At 28.3% G+C, this 16,890-nt stretch overlaps 2 protein-coding genes across 5 annotated transcripts in view; both read right to left on the minus strand.

The window, feature by feature from the left end:
- LOC111637982 (mutS protein homolog 5-like) overlaps positions 1–4,136 on the minus strand; it is an 84,555-nt gene extending 80,419 nt beyond the window's left edge. For 3 of the 4 annotated variants that reach the window (XM_023383594.1, XM_023383595.1, XM_023383599.1), the window contains exons 1-2: positions 3,737–4,136; positions 1,067–1,107 (exon numbers count right to left, since the gene is read on the minus strand). In XM_023383594.1, the coding sequence (XP_023239362.1) occupies positions 1,067–1,107; positions 3,737–3,791 (96 nt within the window). In that variant the 5' untranslated portion in view covers positions 3,792–4,136. The remainder of the gene's footprint in view (positions 1–1,066; positions 1,108–3,736) is intronic. The other variant, XM_023383596.1, reaches the window with a different exon arrangement.
- Positions 4,137–9,264: 5,128 nt separating this feature from the next.
- Positions 9,265–16,890, minus strand: part of LOC111637984 (mutS protein homolog 5-like) — a 14,467-nt gene continuing 6,841 nt past the window's right edge. Inside the window, exons 2-5 of the mRNA XM_023383603.1 lie at positions 16,709–16,789; positions 14,703–14,780; positions 9,601–9,722; positions 9,265–9,539 (exon numbers count right to left, since the gene is read on the minus strand). Coding sequence (XP_023239371.1) covers positions 9,426–9,539; positions 9,601–9,722; positions 14,703–14,780; positions 16,709–16,789 — 395 coding nt within the window. The 3' untranslated portion in view covers positions 9,265–9,425. The remainder of the gene's footprint in view (positions 9,540–9,600; positions 9,723–14,702; positions 14,781–16,708; positions 16,790–16,890) is intronic.

Below are 16,890 nucleotides of genomic sequence, written 5' to 3' on the forward strand. Positions count from 1 at the left end.
TTCCTCACATCTGTTGAGGGCATTGCAGTAGCCATGCTTGGGCCAGCGCTGCTTTCGCCACCGGTAACCAAGGGAGACTGGAGCCTATTTTTCGAACGTGAGCCTCTGCCTAACCCACGAACACGGACCTTGTTATCCCGGGTGACGTCTGAGCCGGTATCGTACTTAGATCTGTGGAGATATTTATTATACTACCATGATAAATATCTCCACAGAATGTGGGTGTGTGGTCACTCTTAGCTTCATTTCTCCCCATAGACCTTACTAGCATTGGTGTCCCTACCAGGAGCTTGTGCTCCAGCCTGCATTGCTCTATGGTTCAGTAAAATTACTGGGCTCTCCCACCACAACCAGGTGGTGACCATGGGAGAGTTATTATTATTATTATCATCATCATAANTGTTTTCTGTGGAGGCATTATGCTTTTCTGTGAAAATGAACTAAAGCACATCATCTTCTATCTATCTATATAAATAAAAATGTAATGTTCGTTTGTTCCTACCGATTCCTTTGAAATTTTAACACAATGCTGCATTCGAATAAGCACATGTTTTTATATAATATACATGTCAAAATTCAACCCCACTGAAGGGAGATGGTTAGGATTAAGGCTTATGGTAAAGAACTCTGCTTCTATTTAAACTATTTTAGGTGTGGGTTTTTGCGTTTTTGATTGTGTTTTAATAGGGTATGTCAAGAGAATGTACACTAAGAAGAAATTTTTCGAAAAATTTCCCCCCCACAGGGGAAGTGTTATACATTTATAATAGATACATTTTGAGCCACAATAACACGTGCTAGTTTTAAGTAAAACAATAAACTCAAAATTTAAATTTAAATTCTGGAATATGAAAGAAGAGAACTGGAAGATTTAAAAGCTCTTTCAAGAATTATCATGTATTTTTCTATAATTTAATCTTAATTATAAAATAAAAATAAAGTGTACTTTACCTAAAGGAATTTTCATCTACATTAACTATATCATGTCTGAAAAAAAAAAAGATTTATATATATATATATGTATATATATATATACACATTACACATTAGTATTAATGATGTGTTNATACTTGCTGCCAAAACTTGATTTACATTTATTAATAATTCCTTTAAAAATATCATAATTAATTAATACGTTATTAAATTTATTATATTTAACCAATACAATACAGCCTCAAATTAATGGACTAATTCAGGTGAGGGATATCCATTAAAGCCAAAAGTCCATTATATAATAAAGTAGATTTTCTGAATGCATGTGGTAAAAAATTGACAAATTAGTTAGTTTATCTGTTTTTTATTATGTAGATACATTTATGTAATTAAAAATTATGTATGTATGAAAAGTTTAATTTCACAAAAAAAAATTTCTATATGTATGATTGCTTATGTACTCACTGTAGTTCTGAGACTGTAATAAACAATTATATGATCTAAATCAAAATAAGTAAACAAATGTTTTTGGAAAATACATTTTAATTGTATTTAACTAAACAAATAAATGATGTTCTTATGAATGGATTTCAAAAAATAACCTGTTAATTTAATTACATATAAAAAGCATTTTAAAATTAACAGGGTACTAATTTTCACATATAACATATGGAACAGAAATTTTGTCTGTTAAATTTGAAGTCTATTAAATTGAGGTTTTACTGTAACTACTTTCAAGAAAAAATAATAACTTCTTGAACATTTGAAAAATATTTTAAAGTAATTTTAGCATCTAAATACAAGGTTCCAGAAATGGCTCAAAAATCAAAATATGTTAGTATATAAAGAAATTTATTTATTATTATTTCTCTTAGTTTTATTTATGCTAATTACTTTGCAAACATGGCTCTAAAACATAATGATAATGATGTTGGTAATTCTCATAATAATAATAAAACATAAAGTGCCTATTTTCAGAAGAAAAAATTAAAATTTTAGATTTAGTGAGAAAAGAAATCTGCTTCTGACAATTTTTTGTTATTTTTTATGATTTACAGTATCATGCAAATTTCTGTTTTCACATGGTGTCTTTGACTGTATTGGTCACATATGGCAAATTCCTATTGTATTTGAGATCTGGTTAATATTCAAATTTGAGAAAAAGATATTTGCCCATCTCCAACATATATCCTTTTATAAAATTAACTTTTAAATTAGAACAGAATTCCTCTATTTCTTTTCAGAATATAAATATAATTGGAAATGGACCAAGATCTTTTATTTAGCTTTCTCCATAAATACAACAAATCTTCAACGATTATTCCTGCTTCATCTTTTCAACTAGATTCATCAAAGAATTCAGCTATTTCTGCATTGATTTTTCAGGACTTATCTATTTTCTCCTAGATGACGTTTTACATATAATAAAAATATAAAAAAGTTTTAAAGAAACTTTTTTATTTATATAAAAGAACTAAAAAGTAAAAAATAAATTTTGTTTAGCTTTCAAATATTCTTGGTATCATATAACCAAGAATATTTGAAGAGACTACAAAGACATCATCAAAAAGTAAAGTCTTTTAATTAAGTACTTTAATAATAATTTACAAAATACAAAATAATTCAATACTATCCAACAGCTTTTACTTTTGTATTTTGTGAATTGTAAATTTTATAATTAAAGTATGTAACATCAAAGACAGAAATTTTTCATCTGTCTTTCACTTTTAATATAAATATTTCACTGTTTCACTGTTAATATAAACATTTGTTTTGTTTATATCATTGCTTTTGTGTTTTAATTTATTTTATTTTATTAATTTCAAACTAGCTTTGTTCCAATCGAATATATTATATCTATATTTTTAAAAAATAATCAAAACTTTGATGATGTTTGTTCTGATACTCTGTAATATTAATTAAAATTTTCAAATAATAAAATTCTGTAATTCTGTATTCTGTAATTCTGTATTCTGTATTCTAAATTCTGTAAAAATGTATTCCCAAAAAATATACTGGTAATAAATACAGCAAACCTACCTAATAAGACTAATAAGGGGTGAATGTTGTCAGTTTATGAAAGTCCAAGTTAGTAGGGCATTTTCTCTTGAAAAATGGAAAACAAGAAATTAAATATATAGTAATTTATTATGACCAGCTTTATACTGAAAGTTATACTGAACATTAGTGGGTTATATTGTGGAATTTATTACTACAAAAAAATGAGTTCAAAAAATATTATGACAACACAGTATACAGCAAGATACCATCTTCAGTACCAATTGTAATAATATAATGCATGGTATTACAAAAACTTCTAGATATCAAAAATACTTTTTAATCATAATTAGAAGTATAACTGAAGCATTATATTTACAGAGCTATCATAATCTGAAGCTGGTTTCAGGAGGAATCTGAAAAAATTTGCAAACATTTTAAAGAATTTTCATCATTGGACTAAATTGAAGTTTTGTAGTTTGTTTCTACTAATTATAATTCTTCTATTGTCAAAAAATTTTAAATTACTGTAAATTTTTCAGAAAAATTTGTCCAAATTATGAAAAGTCCAAGTTGGCAGGGTCTAAGTTAGCAGGAATTTACTGTATTTAGTAAATTTCTTAATGAATTTTAAAATTTTATAATTGATAAAAGATATATTGATAATTAATATAATTGATATAGGTTATTTTTAAGCAATATATATTTTGTTTTTCCAATATCCCCTTTCTAATGTACTTTGATATATTATGAAACATACACACTAATACAATCAAAAAAATCTTTTTCAGAAAATTTAACCTACCATATAAACTTAAATCTTCTCTTGTAGTATTTCTGTTTGTTGATGCAGACAACATAGATTGCTGATTAAATATTTGCAATGCACTTAGGATAAAAGAAACAAATGAAGCTAATAAATTGTTAAATATAAGTAACTTTTTATATTTATTATATTAGTTTAAATTTAAAATTCAAAATACAAAACACATGAAAATTCTTAAACTCATCTCCAGGGCCATCAAGAACTTAAATAGCTTGAATGGAGCAGATCCCTTTTGCCAATTTTTTTGAACAAATAAAATATATAGAATACTTCTTTATTAATTAATAAAAAGCAGTTTTAAAATATTTTATTTTCTGTTAGTAAAAGTAACATTAATTTATAGGAGTAGGAACTGTCAAGGAATATGAATTACATATTGTACTCCTCTCAATTGCCAGGGGCATTAAATCTTCACACACACTGCCATATTCTGTAGCACAGAAGGCTTGTGCTGTTCTTTCTGTATTTGTTCATTTATTAAACAGTTTTTAGTTAAAGCAATGTACCATTATACATTCTTTCTTCACTCTTAACAAAAACCACTTATAGACCCATAAGTTTTCACCAGGCTGGCGAAAAACTCCACAGCTTCCCTTCTTGATGGCCTTGTCCATCTCTCAAATTTTATATGATGTTTTATCTAATATTTTCAACTTAAAATAGTATATAGTAATAAGAATAATTTATGTAAAATATTTCTGCATAATTTTAAATTCAAAGTTTATTTAAATAATGTATATTTCTTATATTAAAAAATTACTATTTTTATGCTTGATCTAAAACAATTTCATTAAATTTTTAAACCCAATAAAAAGTTATTTAATGTTAAGCATAAGTTGCCTGTCTATGATGATGATGACTTACTTATTTTATGAACATAACAATAGTGATCTGTAATGATATACAGTCATGGAAATAAAATTTATGTTAGGCAAAACTGATAGTATTGCATATAAATATGCTAATTGTATATTCTGTAAACAATTAGAAAAACTGACTAACCTAACCTTCTTCATTTAATCAGACTTCAAATCCCAACATATTATTTAATATTAAATGCCATTGCTACAAATAATTATAAAATATATTTTATTCATTTAATCAGTGTTATGTCCGTAAAATAAATGACTCTTATTAACGTATATAATTAACTTTATTAAAATGCAAACATATCTTTGTGCCTCCAGGTCTAAGTGCCACCACAGCTAATCACAACTGCCTGGAGACAAAGGAACATGACTAAAGTCAAAAGGTACAGGGTTGCCTAACTAAGTCAAGGGGCAATTTAGTGTGGATTATCCCCTGGAGGTTTACATACATAACAATTTTCCCATGCTTAATAAAATATTGTTTAAAACTTGTTCGTTTAAAGATTTAGACTTTGTACTGGTATTCATATTCATACTGGTGATTGTCGAAATCCTGATTTATTTGAGTTTGTCATCATTTGGTTAGATTCTCCCTCCTCTTTCTCTGGGGGCTGTTCAGAAGCTGTTTTCATCATTGTCTCCTTTCTGTTGGGTAAAGTTGTTACAGTTCTTTCGTCATAGCTAATTGTGCTTGGGTGTGGACTAGTGCTAGCTGGGGATAAGTCTCTATTGTTTACTATGTCGTTGCACCTGTCAATTTTCTTTTTGTTGAAGTCTATTCCTATCTGAATAGGATTTGTCTGTTTGTTAATTTCACACGGGCATAGTTGAACATAATACACACCAAGGTATTTAGCCTTTTCTGGTCTTGTGTTAATTAATTCTCACCATTTACTGAATGCAGTTTTACTTATATTTAGTCTCCATAAAATTTTGTCACACCTCATTTTTTAATTCATTTTCATGTAATATGTGATATAACTGGTTAATTGTAATATGACTTGACAGATTCAATATTTATAATTTAGGCTAATAAGCAGGGACTGGAACCCAAACTGATATTTCAAAAGGTTTCAGTTCCCTGATGGCATGTTTCTCTTCTTCTACAGTTTGTTTGACTTGTAGTAAATCTCTGCCACCAGTTTTTCAAGGCAGGTACAGTCTGTCCACATCACTTCGTGGATGCAGGGAATAATGTATGGTCATCAGGGACTGGAATCTTTTGGAATATTGGTTTGGGTTTCAGTTCCTGCTAATAAACTTACAGTAAAGCATCATAATGTTACAGTAAAGTGTTTTTTAAAGTAAGATAGTATAATTCTGTACCTTTTAGAAAGCTACTGGTTGTGGGAAGAGATCCTGCTAGAAAAGGAGTATATGCACTAATTACCTACTAAATTAAAATGTGTTAGTCTTCTCGGTACCTAACTTGAGGGCTTTTTTGCTGTACAAAGTCCTGTAAAGAAGGAGATGTGCTAATATCTGTTTATTTCAGGTTATTTGTATTGTTGCTGCACATGAAGTCAGTTGCATAGTACATCACCTTGTATCTACTCTTACCCTGATTGTTGTAGTTAATGGCACAGAAAAGTTACAATTTATTAAACTGTAATGATGTAACTTACACATATACTTAACTTTTGTATTATTTATAAGCAAAACATGTTCAACGATCAATTTGAAATTACCGAAGCACCTTGGTGGATTCCACATTACTCCAAAACAGGGGTTGATACAACATGCAAGATCTTTGACTTGAAAAAAACTGACAGAAGTAATATTAAGAGATCCTGAATTTTGGAAAGGTTATTCAGACTATCATCATACCAAATATATGTTAGTGTGTCACTAGTGAAAGCAATGTGAAATTGACATTTGATGGTGTGCAAAAGTTGCTCAACACTGCTTGTCTGGATGTGGTATTACTGGCTCTTTGATTCATGATTCAAGATTGTACCAGCTAGTGAAGAAACTGCGTAATATTTATGCTGCAAGTAAAGCGTTATTTCCTGATGTTCTCTTTTTCCAAAAATCTCCCTTGGACAGCTTTGATGTGAACTTTGTCAAGAATATTCACTATCAAGTGGGAAATGGTGTGGTAGATGATGCTGGAGAATTCGGGAAGAAGTACGCTAAGCCAGCACAAGTGAACTTTTGGTACTTGGGTCCTGACCACATTGAGACACATCTTGAAAAATTGCTTGATAAATGTAGGAGGGTTTTTTTCAGACCCTAACTTAAGACTTTCTCCAAGCTATTAAATAGGCAAACTGCTTCTTTGGAAACTTTCTGTACATTCATCCATTTCAAAATGGTAATGGTAGAACAGCTCGACTGTTGTTGAGTTATTTGTTAAAGCCATTTACAATTCTCCCACTCTCTTTATATACCTCTGGAAATATGCATGATGTATACCTGCAAGTGCCTTAGAGAGAAACAATTGTATGATGAAGAAATGACTAATGCTTCTGCCTTGTCTAGATTTATTCTGAATGCTTTACTAAGGAAATGCAAAGAATTATGTTTTGTTATGGATATATATTATTAATTTAATAGTATTAACATACCCTTTTAATGTCAGTTAATAAAACTAGAATTTTCAGTAACTGTAGACTTATTCTGTTAATGCTATTGATCAGTTATCATTATCAGTATAGATAAGTCTCATCAAAGTAATTAGAATAAGCAATGTTGCTGTATATTTAAATTTCAAAATAACAGACTGTCATTATATTTCAGTAGTTTATCTATACTAATATTATAAAGAGGTAATGTTTGTAAGCAGTGGTGATATTCAGTGGGTTCGCACAGGTTCAGCCGAACCCGTTGTTAACATTTTCAAAGTTTTCCAAACCTTGTTGAACACACGTAACATTTCTCAGTGGTTTTGTTTCTTTTAAAAAATATATTAAAATATACGTATTATACTCTGTAACACTACTAAACTAGAGCCTTATACCCCGTTTGCCTTGGTACGACCTCCCTCGACCATTTCAATCTCAACTGAAATGAGGTTCAATTGCGATCGACTCAAGAGAGTTCTTGAAACTAAATCCAGTCATAAGAGAGATCCCACAATCCCACGCGCGCAAGAAAATACAAGATGGCTGCGGAACACGTGTTGTAATAAAATATATACAAAACAAACCATTTTGAACACTTTTTTATTATTTATAAAAAAAAAAATATAGCTCTGGCATAAACAATGTTAAATTTTAACTGGCTTAATTTTGTGAATGCATCTTTTTTATTTATATGGGTATCTTAAGGTCAGTTTTTGTGCTAATGTTGCTGATGCACCATTTGAGCAAAAAAAAAAAATGTTAAGGAAAAATTTTGTTAGCGAACCCTTTGTTGAATATTTCGAATATCACCACTGTTTGTATGTATGTATGTATGTATGTATGTATGTTTGCAGCAGGTAATCTACGAAACTACTCATCCGATTTCAAAAATTCTTTCACCAATATTTAGAATGGAACCTCAGGGTGGACATAGGCTGTATATTATTCCATTAAACATTCATATAAATTAAAATATATAATCTAGGTTAAGGCTTTTACGTCCAACAGATGGCGCTACNCAGGTATCCTTCTAGAGTCGATAATTTCCGATTGATAACGTCCATCGTACAGAAATCCTTACTCACAGATAACACACCCGCTTCAGAAGTTATATTTAAAATTTTATATAAGCTTAGAACTTATATATAATAAAATTAATTACTTTTTAACGTTATTTTAATTAATATAAAATAATTTTAGGAATAAAAATGGATGATGTAGAATTAAAGAATATTGAATTACAATTCCCATTAATCAGAAGAATGTCAAAATGTGATGCCTATACACAAGTAAGTCTTTTTTAACATTTATTTTTGTAATTTAAACTATAATTTAATTGATATAACAAATTATTTTATAATATTTAAAAAAAATTATATAATCTTTTTTAAATGTAACTCTTATCTAATAAATAATGAATTAAATTATTAATTTAAAAAGTAATTGAGATCTTTATTATTGTTAAGAGTTATAAATGATCATTTTTAAAGATCAAATAGACTTAATTATTATAGTATATCAATAATTATTGAACAAATTAACTAATTATGAATATAAAATGTAAATTTACACGTTAAATACTATGATTCATTTGAATAATTCTCATCTGATTCGAATATTTTCTTGTTTAAATATATAGAATTGTTAAAGATTAGTGTAAATATCAGTCAGAAATACGAATATATATATATAATGTGTATATATATATATACACATTACACATTAGTATTAATGATGTGTGTAAACATGATATATATCATGTTTTTCACACATCATTAATACATATATAACACGTATTAAAAAGTTTCTTAAGACAGTAGTTAATTTTATATTTTTCTATTATTTCTAAATTCTGACTAGCTATTATGTAAAAACTATAAAAATCAATCTTAGCTTTGTTAGAATCTAGAATATACTAAAATTTAATATTCTTCTATATAATACATAACAACTAACTTTGGTGATATAAATAAATTTTCATCATTATTTCCCAATAATAGCAATCAATTCAAATATATATTCTTTTAAAACAATATAACATAAATAATGTTAGCATCTTTGATAGAATGTCTATCCTTTCCAAGCATCTCTAAGAATTAGATTTTTCATATTCATAGAGATGCTTGATGAATATGGTATATTATATTTTGAAATGACTCCATATTTGAATATTTAATTATGAGATGCTTTTGATAATTAAAGTTAAAGTATACTTAAGGCACAGATTTTATATTCTTACAATGAAAAGGCAGTTATTCCAAGAATAGGAACAGAAGCACTTTCTTCTTCTAATTGTATTCCAATTCTTTTCTTTTGCAAATAATTTAATAATGCTCCACATGATCGTACCTTTAAAAATTTTTATATATTATTTTTACATTTACATCTTAGAATAAAATATGAAACTTACCAATGAAATATCTGTAAAATTTATTAATGCTGAAAGATAGATATGTTTTTCAGTTTCATTTAAGTTTTTAGGGATAGAAGGTATATTCAAAAATCTTAAATAATGTCTTGCAGCTTCATATGCTGTTTAACAAATGGAAATAAAATACAGAGAAGTTTATATGAAAACAGTTTATATTAAGTTATAACAATATAAACTAATATATTAATGAAAAAATCTACTTTGATTTAAAACAAGTCATAAGAATAAAATATATAATTCTGATTAATCATCCTAAATTTATCAATAATGCTAGATAATCTATTAATATTGACAGGTTCTCAAATAAATTGAATTTTAAAATCAATGGCATTAAATGATCTAAATAATGTTTTTCTTTGTTTTTTACTTAAACTATTAAGTAAATATATCATTGAAAAAGAATATTTATCATTTTAATATTTAGCATTATGGCTTTTTATCATTTTAAATAAAAATCTTTTATTATGGTTAGATATATTAGACATAAAAGACAAAACCAATAATAATAATTTAATAGAATGATCAGAGTATCAAATATTGTCTAATCATAAATAATATAATAATAAATAAGATAGACTTTAAAAACTGCCAAACAGAAATTACAAAAGTCATATTATTAATAGGCTAAAGATCCATACTGTTTTTTAATCTATCCTGATCAATCCACTGATTTAATAAAATTTTCACTTTTGTCTCATTTTTTGAAAATCAAAACACTTAGCCTCTAGTTTGTATATTAAACACATTTGCACTTTGTGTTCTAAAATCACGATTTACTATTATAAAATGTTTATTCTGCATTGATAAAGGTCATAAATTTGAATAAATACTGCTGATGATGATATCTGGATTACAAGAAATACACAATAGTTGCAACAAATTTAATGAATATGTTACATGTACAGAAGCAGATAAAATTATTAATGGACGTTAATAAAGACAATAATTACCAAACATTTAGAGAAACAGAATGAAAAAGAAATTGATTTAGCTGACAGATGAGACAAAATATTTAATAAAATGCATGAAAAGTATATTGAATTACAAGATTTTAATAATTTGAAAGATTTAGGTCTTTTGTTTGCCAGGATATAGTTCTGTAGAATGGAAATTCATGAGTGAAAATATTCAATGGTCAAAAAAATGTTAAGATTAAATGTTTAAGCCACATAAGTATTGTTAATTATAAAACAAAATTGTGAATTTAAAATCCAGCAGTTTTTTAATAAAATTACAAGTGACCAAAGCTTATTAAATAAAATAAATTCATCTGAAAAGTGTGCTGGTCTGATCGTGGAAAATCTTCTACATCAAACCAACTATTAAATCTAACATTACATATTATAATAAAAATAATTTTTCTGAATTATTAAATTTTCAAAAATAAAATCATTTAGGATTGAATTGATAGATAAATCAATGCAATACATTGGCAATCTGCTAATGGGATGCCTCCTGGGAGGACTTTCTATGAGAAACTGTCCCCTATTTAGATATTATGATAGATACATGAAGAAAACCTGGAAAACTCTGCATGACCAGCCCTCATTGGTAAAGTGTAAACCCATGATAAATTACTTGTATTCAGTGGTTTTATTCACTTGGCCATGTGTGGGCTAAAATCTTTGAGAGAAATTTATGTATTCTTTTTTTACACCACGAAATTAAGACCACTAATAATGTACTAATAAATTTTTAGTCATTTATACTTCTTGATGTAATTTTAATGGAGGACCTGTATGTATCAATTGTGGCACATTTTTTTGACCATTGAATATTTTCACTCATGAATTTCCATTCTACAGAACTATGTTCTGGCAAACAAAAGACCTAAATCTTTCAAATTATTAAAATCTTGTAATTCAGTATACTTTTCATGCATTTTATTAAATATTTTGTCTCATCTGTCAGCTAAATCAATTTCTTTTTCATTCTATTTCTCTAAATGTTTGGCATCAAGAAATTATGGTCAGCCTACATTTTACAGATCAAAATAATTTTGCTGCTAATTATCTATCCAGGATACAATATCAGCCAATAACTTAACAAAACAAATAAACAAGTATGTGATTGTAAGTTATGGCAATGAAACACTTGGGTGATCTTCCTAGGGAAAATGCCTTCCAAGGGTCATTTTAAGAGTAACTGGCCCCTATTCAGGTGTTACAGATGTGGAGAGAATCCAGACAACTCCACATGGCCAGCCCATCCTGGCAAGGTGCAAACTCATGACTGAACTCCCAGTGTTCAGGGAATGGAACCGCTTGGCCACTGTGGGCCTGCAGTCACATACATGGATGATATTTATAGGATGTAATGCTAATTGATTCTTGAAAAATATTCACTTTAAGACACCAGTTAAAATGATTGAATTTAAACCAGAAGATAATGACATGATGATAAAAACTTTTAATTTTAATCTGTATATACATCCATAAAAAACTTAATTGCTCTTCTTTCATATCTTTGGCAATTTTTACAGTAACTTGTTTGTATTGTCTTGGAATGATTGACATAGTCAGTTTTAAGTAATAGTCATTATTTGTAAAGGTGTAAGGAATCAAGTCCGAGCATTAATTTTAGTTACTTTTTATTTTGCTTTTTATTCTATTTTTGTTTGGGGCTTATGTTTTGTTAGGACGAAGGTTTCCTCACCACTCACCTTAGAAACTTAAAAACAGAAGAAAGAGAAAAAAACCAACTCACCAACGAGAAGAAGCGCCATAGAAAAAAAACTCGCGCACATCTTGCACTCCTGAGCGGAAAAAAGTAAGTCTGCACTAAGAAGGGGGGACCCCACAAGCACAACTCAGGAACTTGCTAAACCTTAAAGAATAAAACATCCCAAAATTGTCAAAAAACAATAACGTAAAAGGTTAGCGAGTATTGTCTGGAAATAGGCCGACTGGCAAAAAGGAAAAGTTCAATGTTAAAGATAAGTACTGTATGTAAATGAGGGGAGTGGTCTCAATCAGAATTGTGACATCACCTCATAGTATAAAGAGCATACCTCAAGTGAAGATGACTGAGGTGAGCTTCTGGTATCATAGCGAGATGAGCTTCTGTTAGCAATGAGCATGGTGAGCTTCATAGCAGCAAACAACAGAGGTGTCCGATAGCGATAAAGGTGTTCCATAGCGTTTTGAAGTTATTCAATTTGTGGATCGAAGATTGGGGAAAGTCTTGAGGCTTGAGAAAAGGTTCCTAGTATATTGAGACGACCGTTAGGACCTTAGTTCATAAGACTTGTTGTACATAGGTTAAGTCTTTGAATTTTTTGTCGAATTCCAATGGGGAATAGATTTAAGTTAGCAAATAGATTGATTTGAGTTTTGTTGGGTTGAGTATTATTGTTGTTTGATTGTTACTAAATTTTGTACATAGTCATTACTAGAATTATTATTAAATATTGGATTGTTTTTTGACTAACTTTTATAATTATTTCTTCCAGTGCACGCTTAAAGTCCAGGCCTGGCACATAATCACGAATCCACGTAAAGTACCCATTAGGTAAACGGCTATTTCTGACACACAGTCATGTCGATAATCGTTGTAAATAGGTATAATAAATAACATAGTACTTTACAAAGCTCTCTCCACCAATTACAGTTGGAAGCACTTTTCTACTCTTGTAACTAAACTGTTCTTTTAAGATAAAGTCAGTTGGAGTGCTTCAGTCAACATTGTTCCATACACATTAGTGACTCTCAATACCACACCTCTTTGTGCACTAAGCAAGCCTACATTGAATGCATGTCTTTTCTGCTGCTGTGTACTATACTGCCATGGCATATGACATCTTGGGGATGAAGATTCACTCATATATGATAGCAATAGTTTCTGTATGGTCTCAGATAACATTTGCATTCTGGCCAGTGTTGAAAATGTTTGGGCACTTGGTTTTCAGTGCTGAGATTGACTACTATTAAATAAGTAGAATCTTGATTATCCAAGGTAATGTGGATTGATGCTACCTCAGATAACTGAAAACTTTGGATAAAATGGATGGCCAAGGCCATTTCATATTAAAAATTATGAATATAAAAGATTTATATGTTACCACTTTTAGCATCTTTTTATAGCTTATTGAATTTAATCATATATAAGTACAACAATTGTTACATAATTTATTATATAGATAATATATAAAATGGGTTTTAAGAATAAAAATGTGTATTATAAAGTTACATTTTAATATGAATAATTTTGTCTCAAAGTTAAATGATAAAAGGTAACAGAAACAATCATTTTGTAACATATGTTATCATTTTAAACTTTCTTTTATGAATTATAGTATTGGAAAAGTAATGGGTTCATATTGGATAATGCAGAAACTCAGATAATCAGTATACTGTGTACTTTATAAACTTTTATTTTGTATAAACTTTTAGAAAATTTTTAAAAATGTTTTCAATTAAAATTTTATGATATTGAAAATTCTTTAAAAAGCTATTAAATTATATTAAATCTAATCTCCAACCTCTCCAAAAATTAAATAAGGGAAAGTGAATTAGATAAGTTTAATAATAGTAACATTTAAAACTAATAATGGAATAAAATCAATTGGAAAGCGACACACACATAAGGAATTCATCTACACGACATGGAATTAATTTTGAACATTATGATTTTATTCAAACTCAATGAAATTTAATGTTTGGCAAAATATTGAATTTTGTCTATTCAACTGTGTCAAAATTGAACAATAAATAATAAAAGTAAAGTGCAGTGATTTCCTTGGTGTTTTTAATTTCATTATCATCAGCCGACTGAAACTCCAAGTTGGACTCATCAAATTAACATAAGAATTGGTGAATTTCATGGTAACTTTCAAAATGTTCAAATGTTTGAATTTGTACTGCTATTTCAATTGTATTTTCTACACAGCATTTTCATGTAAAATTTATTTAAGTGAAATTTTATCTTTTTAATTTTAGTTTATAATTTTTATAATTTTAGTATTCTAATTTATGTAGTTCTACAATACTAACTTCTATACATAATTATTTCATTTAAAATTCTAATTTATAATATGATATTAATTATTTAATGATTTAATTAATTAATCAACTTATACCTACAAAACTGAATATATGGTAGAAACTGAATAAATTTATCTGTCTGATTAGTCATCATATCTTCTAAGTCAGTAAGATTCTCTAAAAAAAAATGAAAAACAGAATATTTTATTTATGGAAGAAATTTTCACAAATTAAATTAAATAATAAATGCATTATTTAAACCTGTCTTATATTCAATAAATACATAGAATATCATAAATATCATATAATGTCTATCTTTCTCATGACTGAAACTGGCCCCTAGCAATGAGATGAGAGCCAATTAAAGAAGGAAGAAGAGAGATTGGAGCCAATCCAAATGTTGGAATTTGGATCAAAATCCCTAAAAAACTCATGTTTCCAAAGACAGAGTGGTAGGAAAAAAAATAAGTTAGAGTTAGATTGTGGCCAGAAGTACGAATACATCTTTGTTAAAGACATGCCAATCAAGGATAAATCAGGGATAAGAATAAGGATTGATTGAAAAGCAGACTTCAAATAATCCTTCGAACAAACTTCAGATCTACCCTCAACAATGACAAAACTGTACATCAGCAGCCCTGGGGCCAACCCAACAGGGACCTACTCAACAGAAGAGAAGGACTAATTGGAACCCTCTGTCAACCAACAATTACTCCTTTATCTGGAACAACTCTGAACAAAATTATCTGTAATCACTGTTTCCTTACCCCAAATAAATGAATTATTGGTAAACAAAATCTTTGTCTCAGTGTCCACCACCACCCTTCACATGCTAATTTAACCTTTGCATCATCCTGATAACTGAGAGGTACTGTACAAGAAGCTCTATCACCTTTACATAAGTGGTTGCTTTTAGCAGCATGCCATCCATGGAAGCTGTGGAAGCACTGCTTCCCTTGTATTTTCTAAAATGTAAATACATATTGTGCAATTATTTTCATATTTTAGTGTACTTTGAATTAATTAAAATTAATATTTTATTATAACCGCATTATATATCTTATTACAAATTTCTATACATATGAAAAAAATGATAAGATTGCTATTGCATATTCAAATATAAATTTGTATATGCATATTTCCAATGGAAGTGCCTTAGTCGAATAGAGGATAGCTTCCATGGCAAAAATATTCGAACGGTGTAAAGCAGCCAGATTATAGGCATTTGCGCATGCGCTTTACAGAGAACCAACCTCAGGCGGTTTAGTTGGTGGAAGCTACACACCAAAATATATAACACTTCCAATAATTCTATTCAGAGCTGGCACAGCTTCCCTATCATCAAATGTCAATGCACGCCACTAGTTGCTTTATATAATCAGCAAATATTTGCATATTTAACATTAGTTTGTAATATTTAAACATATAAAGTTTATTTGAGAAAAAGCAGATACATTAAAAACAGTTTTAATCAAAATAATCAAAACTCTGACATTTTGGTTATAAGAAATAGCAGTTTGAAAAAATTTTCCATTTTTCAACATTTTAGTGCATTTTAAATTTGAGTCTTGTTATTTTACAATGTCCATTCACTACTCAAATCCTTCAAGTTTTTTCATATGTTGAAAAATTTGATTCCATCAAACTGAATTCAAACCAGTCTTAATGATAATAGTTGAAATGAAAAATATAAGTAAAGAAAAAGAAAAAACAAATTTTGTTTGAATATCTTACATTATAATTTATAATTTTTCTGATAAATTACTGATTTTTCTCTTATATTTCCCATATATAAAAATAACAGATATATTTTTATCTAATGAATGCTGAAATTTTTATTTATTCTATATAATAAAATTATAATCAAATTTTGTATGTTCTTGAGCTTATAAGAGCAACTGATCTCTTTTACGTAGCAGATTCTCATATTATTACTTTCAATTAACAGCTGAATAGGCTACATGTGACAAAAAACATATTCAAAAATATAAATCATATATCAAATAAAATATATAATCATAAGAAACAGGCAAAAGACAGTAATATCACACATTTATGTTATGATATAAAAGATATTGAAATATCAAAATATATAATAAACTTACTATGTTGAAGTAAAATTTTAATCAAATTTTCATCTGTTCTTGAGCTTATAAGAACAACTGTTGGTTGTACTTGTTTTAACACTAAAAGATATGCATGAAAAATTAAATAGCAATATAAAAATAAGGTTTAATTATTATTAAAATAATTATAACTAAATATATATATATATATATATAAATTG

Source organism: Centruroides sculpturatus, unplaced genomic scaffold (assembly GCF_000671375.1).
Source record: "Centruroides sculpturatus isolate CEXI.00-Female unplaced genomic scaffold, Cexi_2.0 scaffold998, whole genome shotgun sequence".
Lineage (NCBI taxonomy): Eukaryota > Metazoa > Arthropoda > Arachnida > Scorpiones > Buthidae > Centruroides > Centruroides sculpturatus.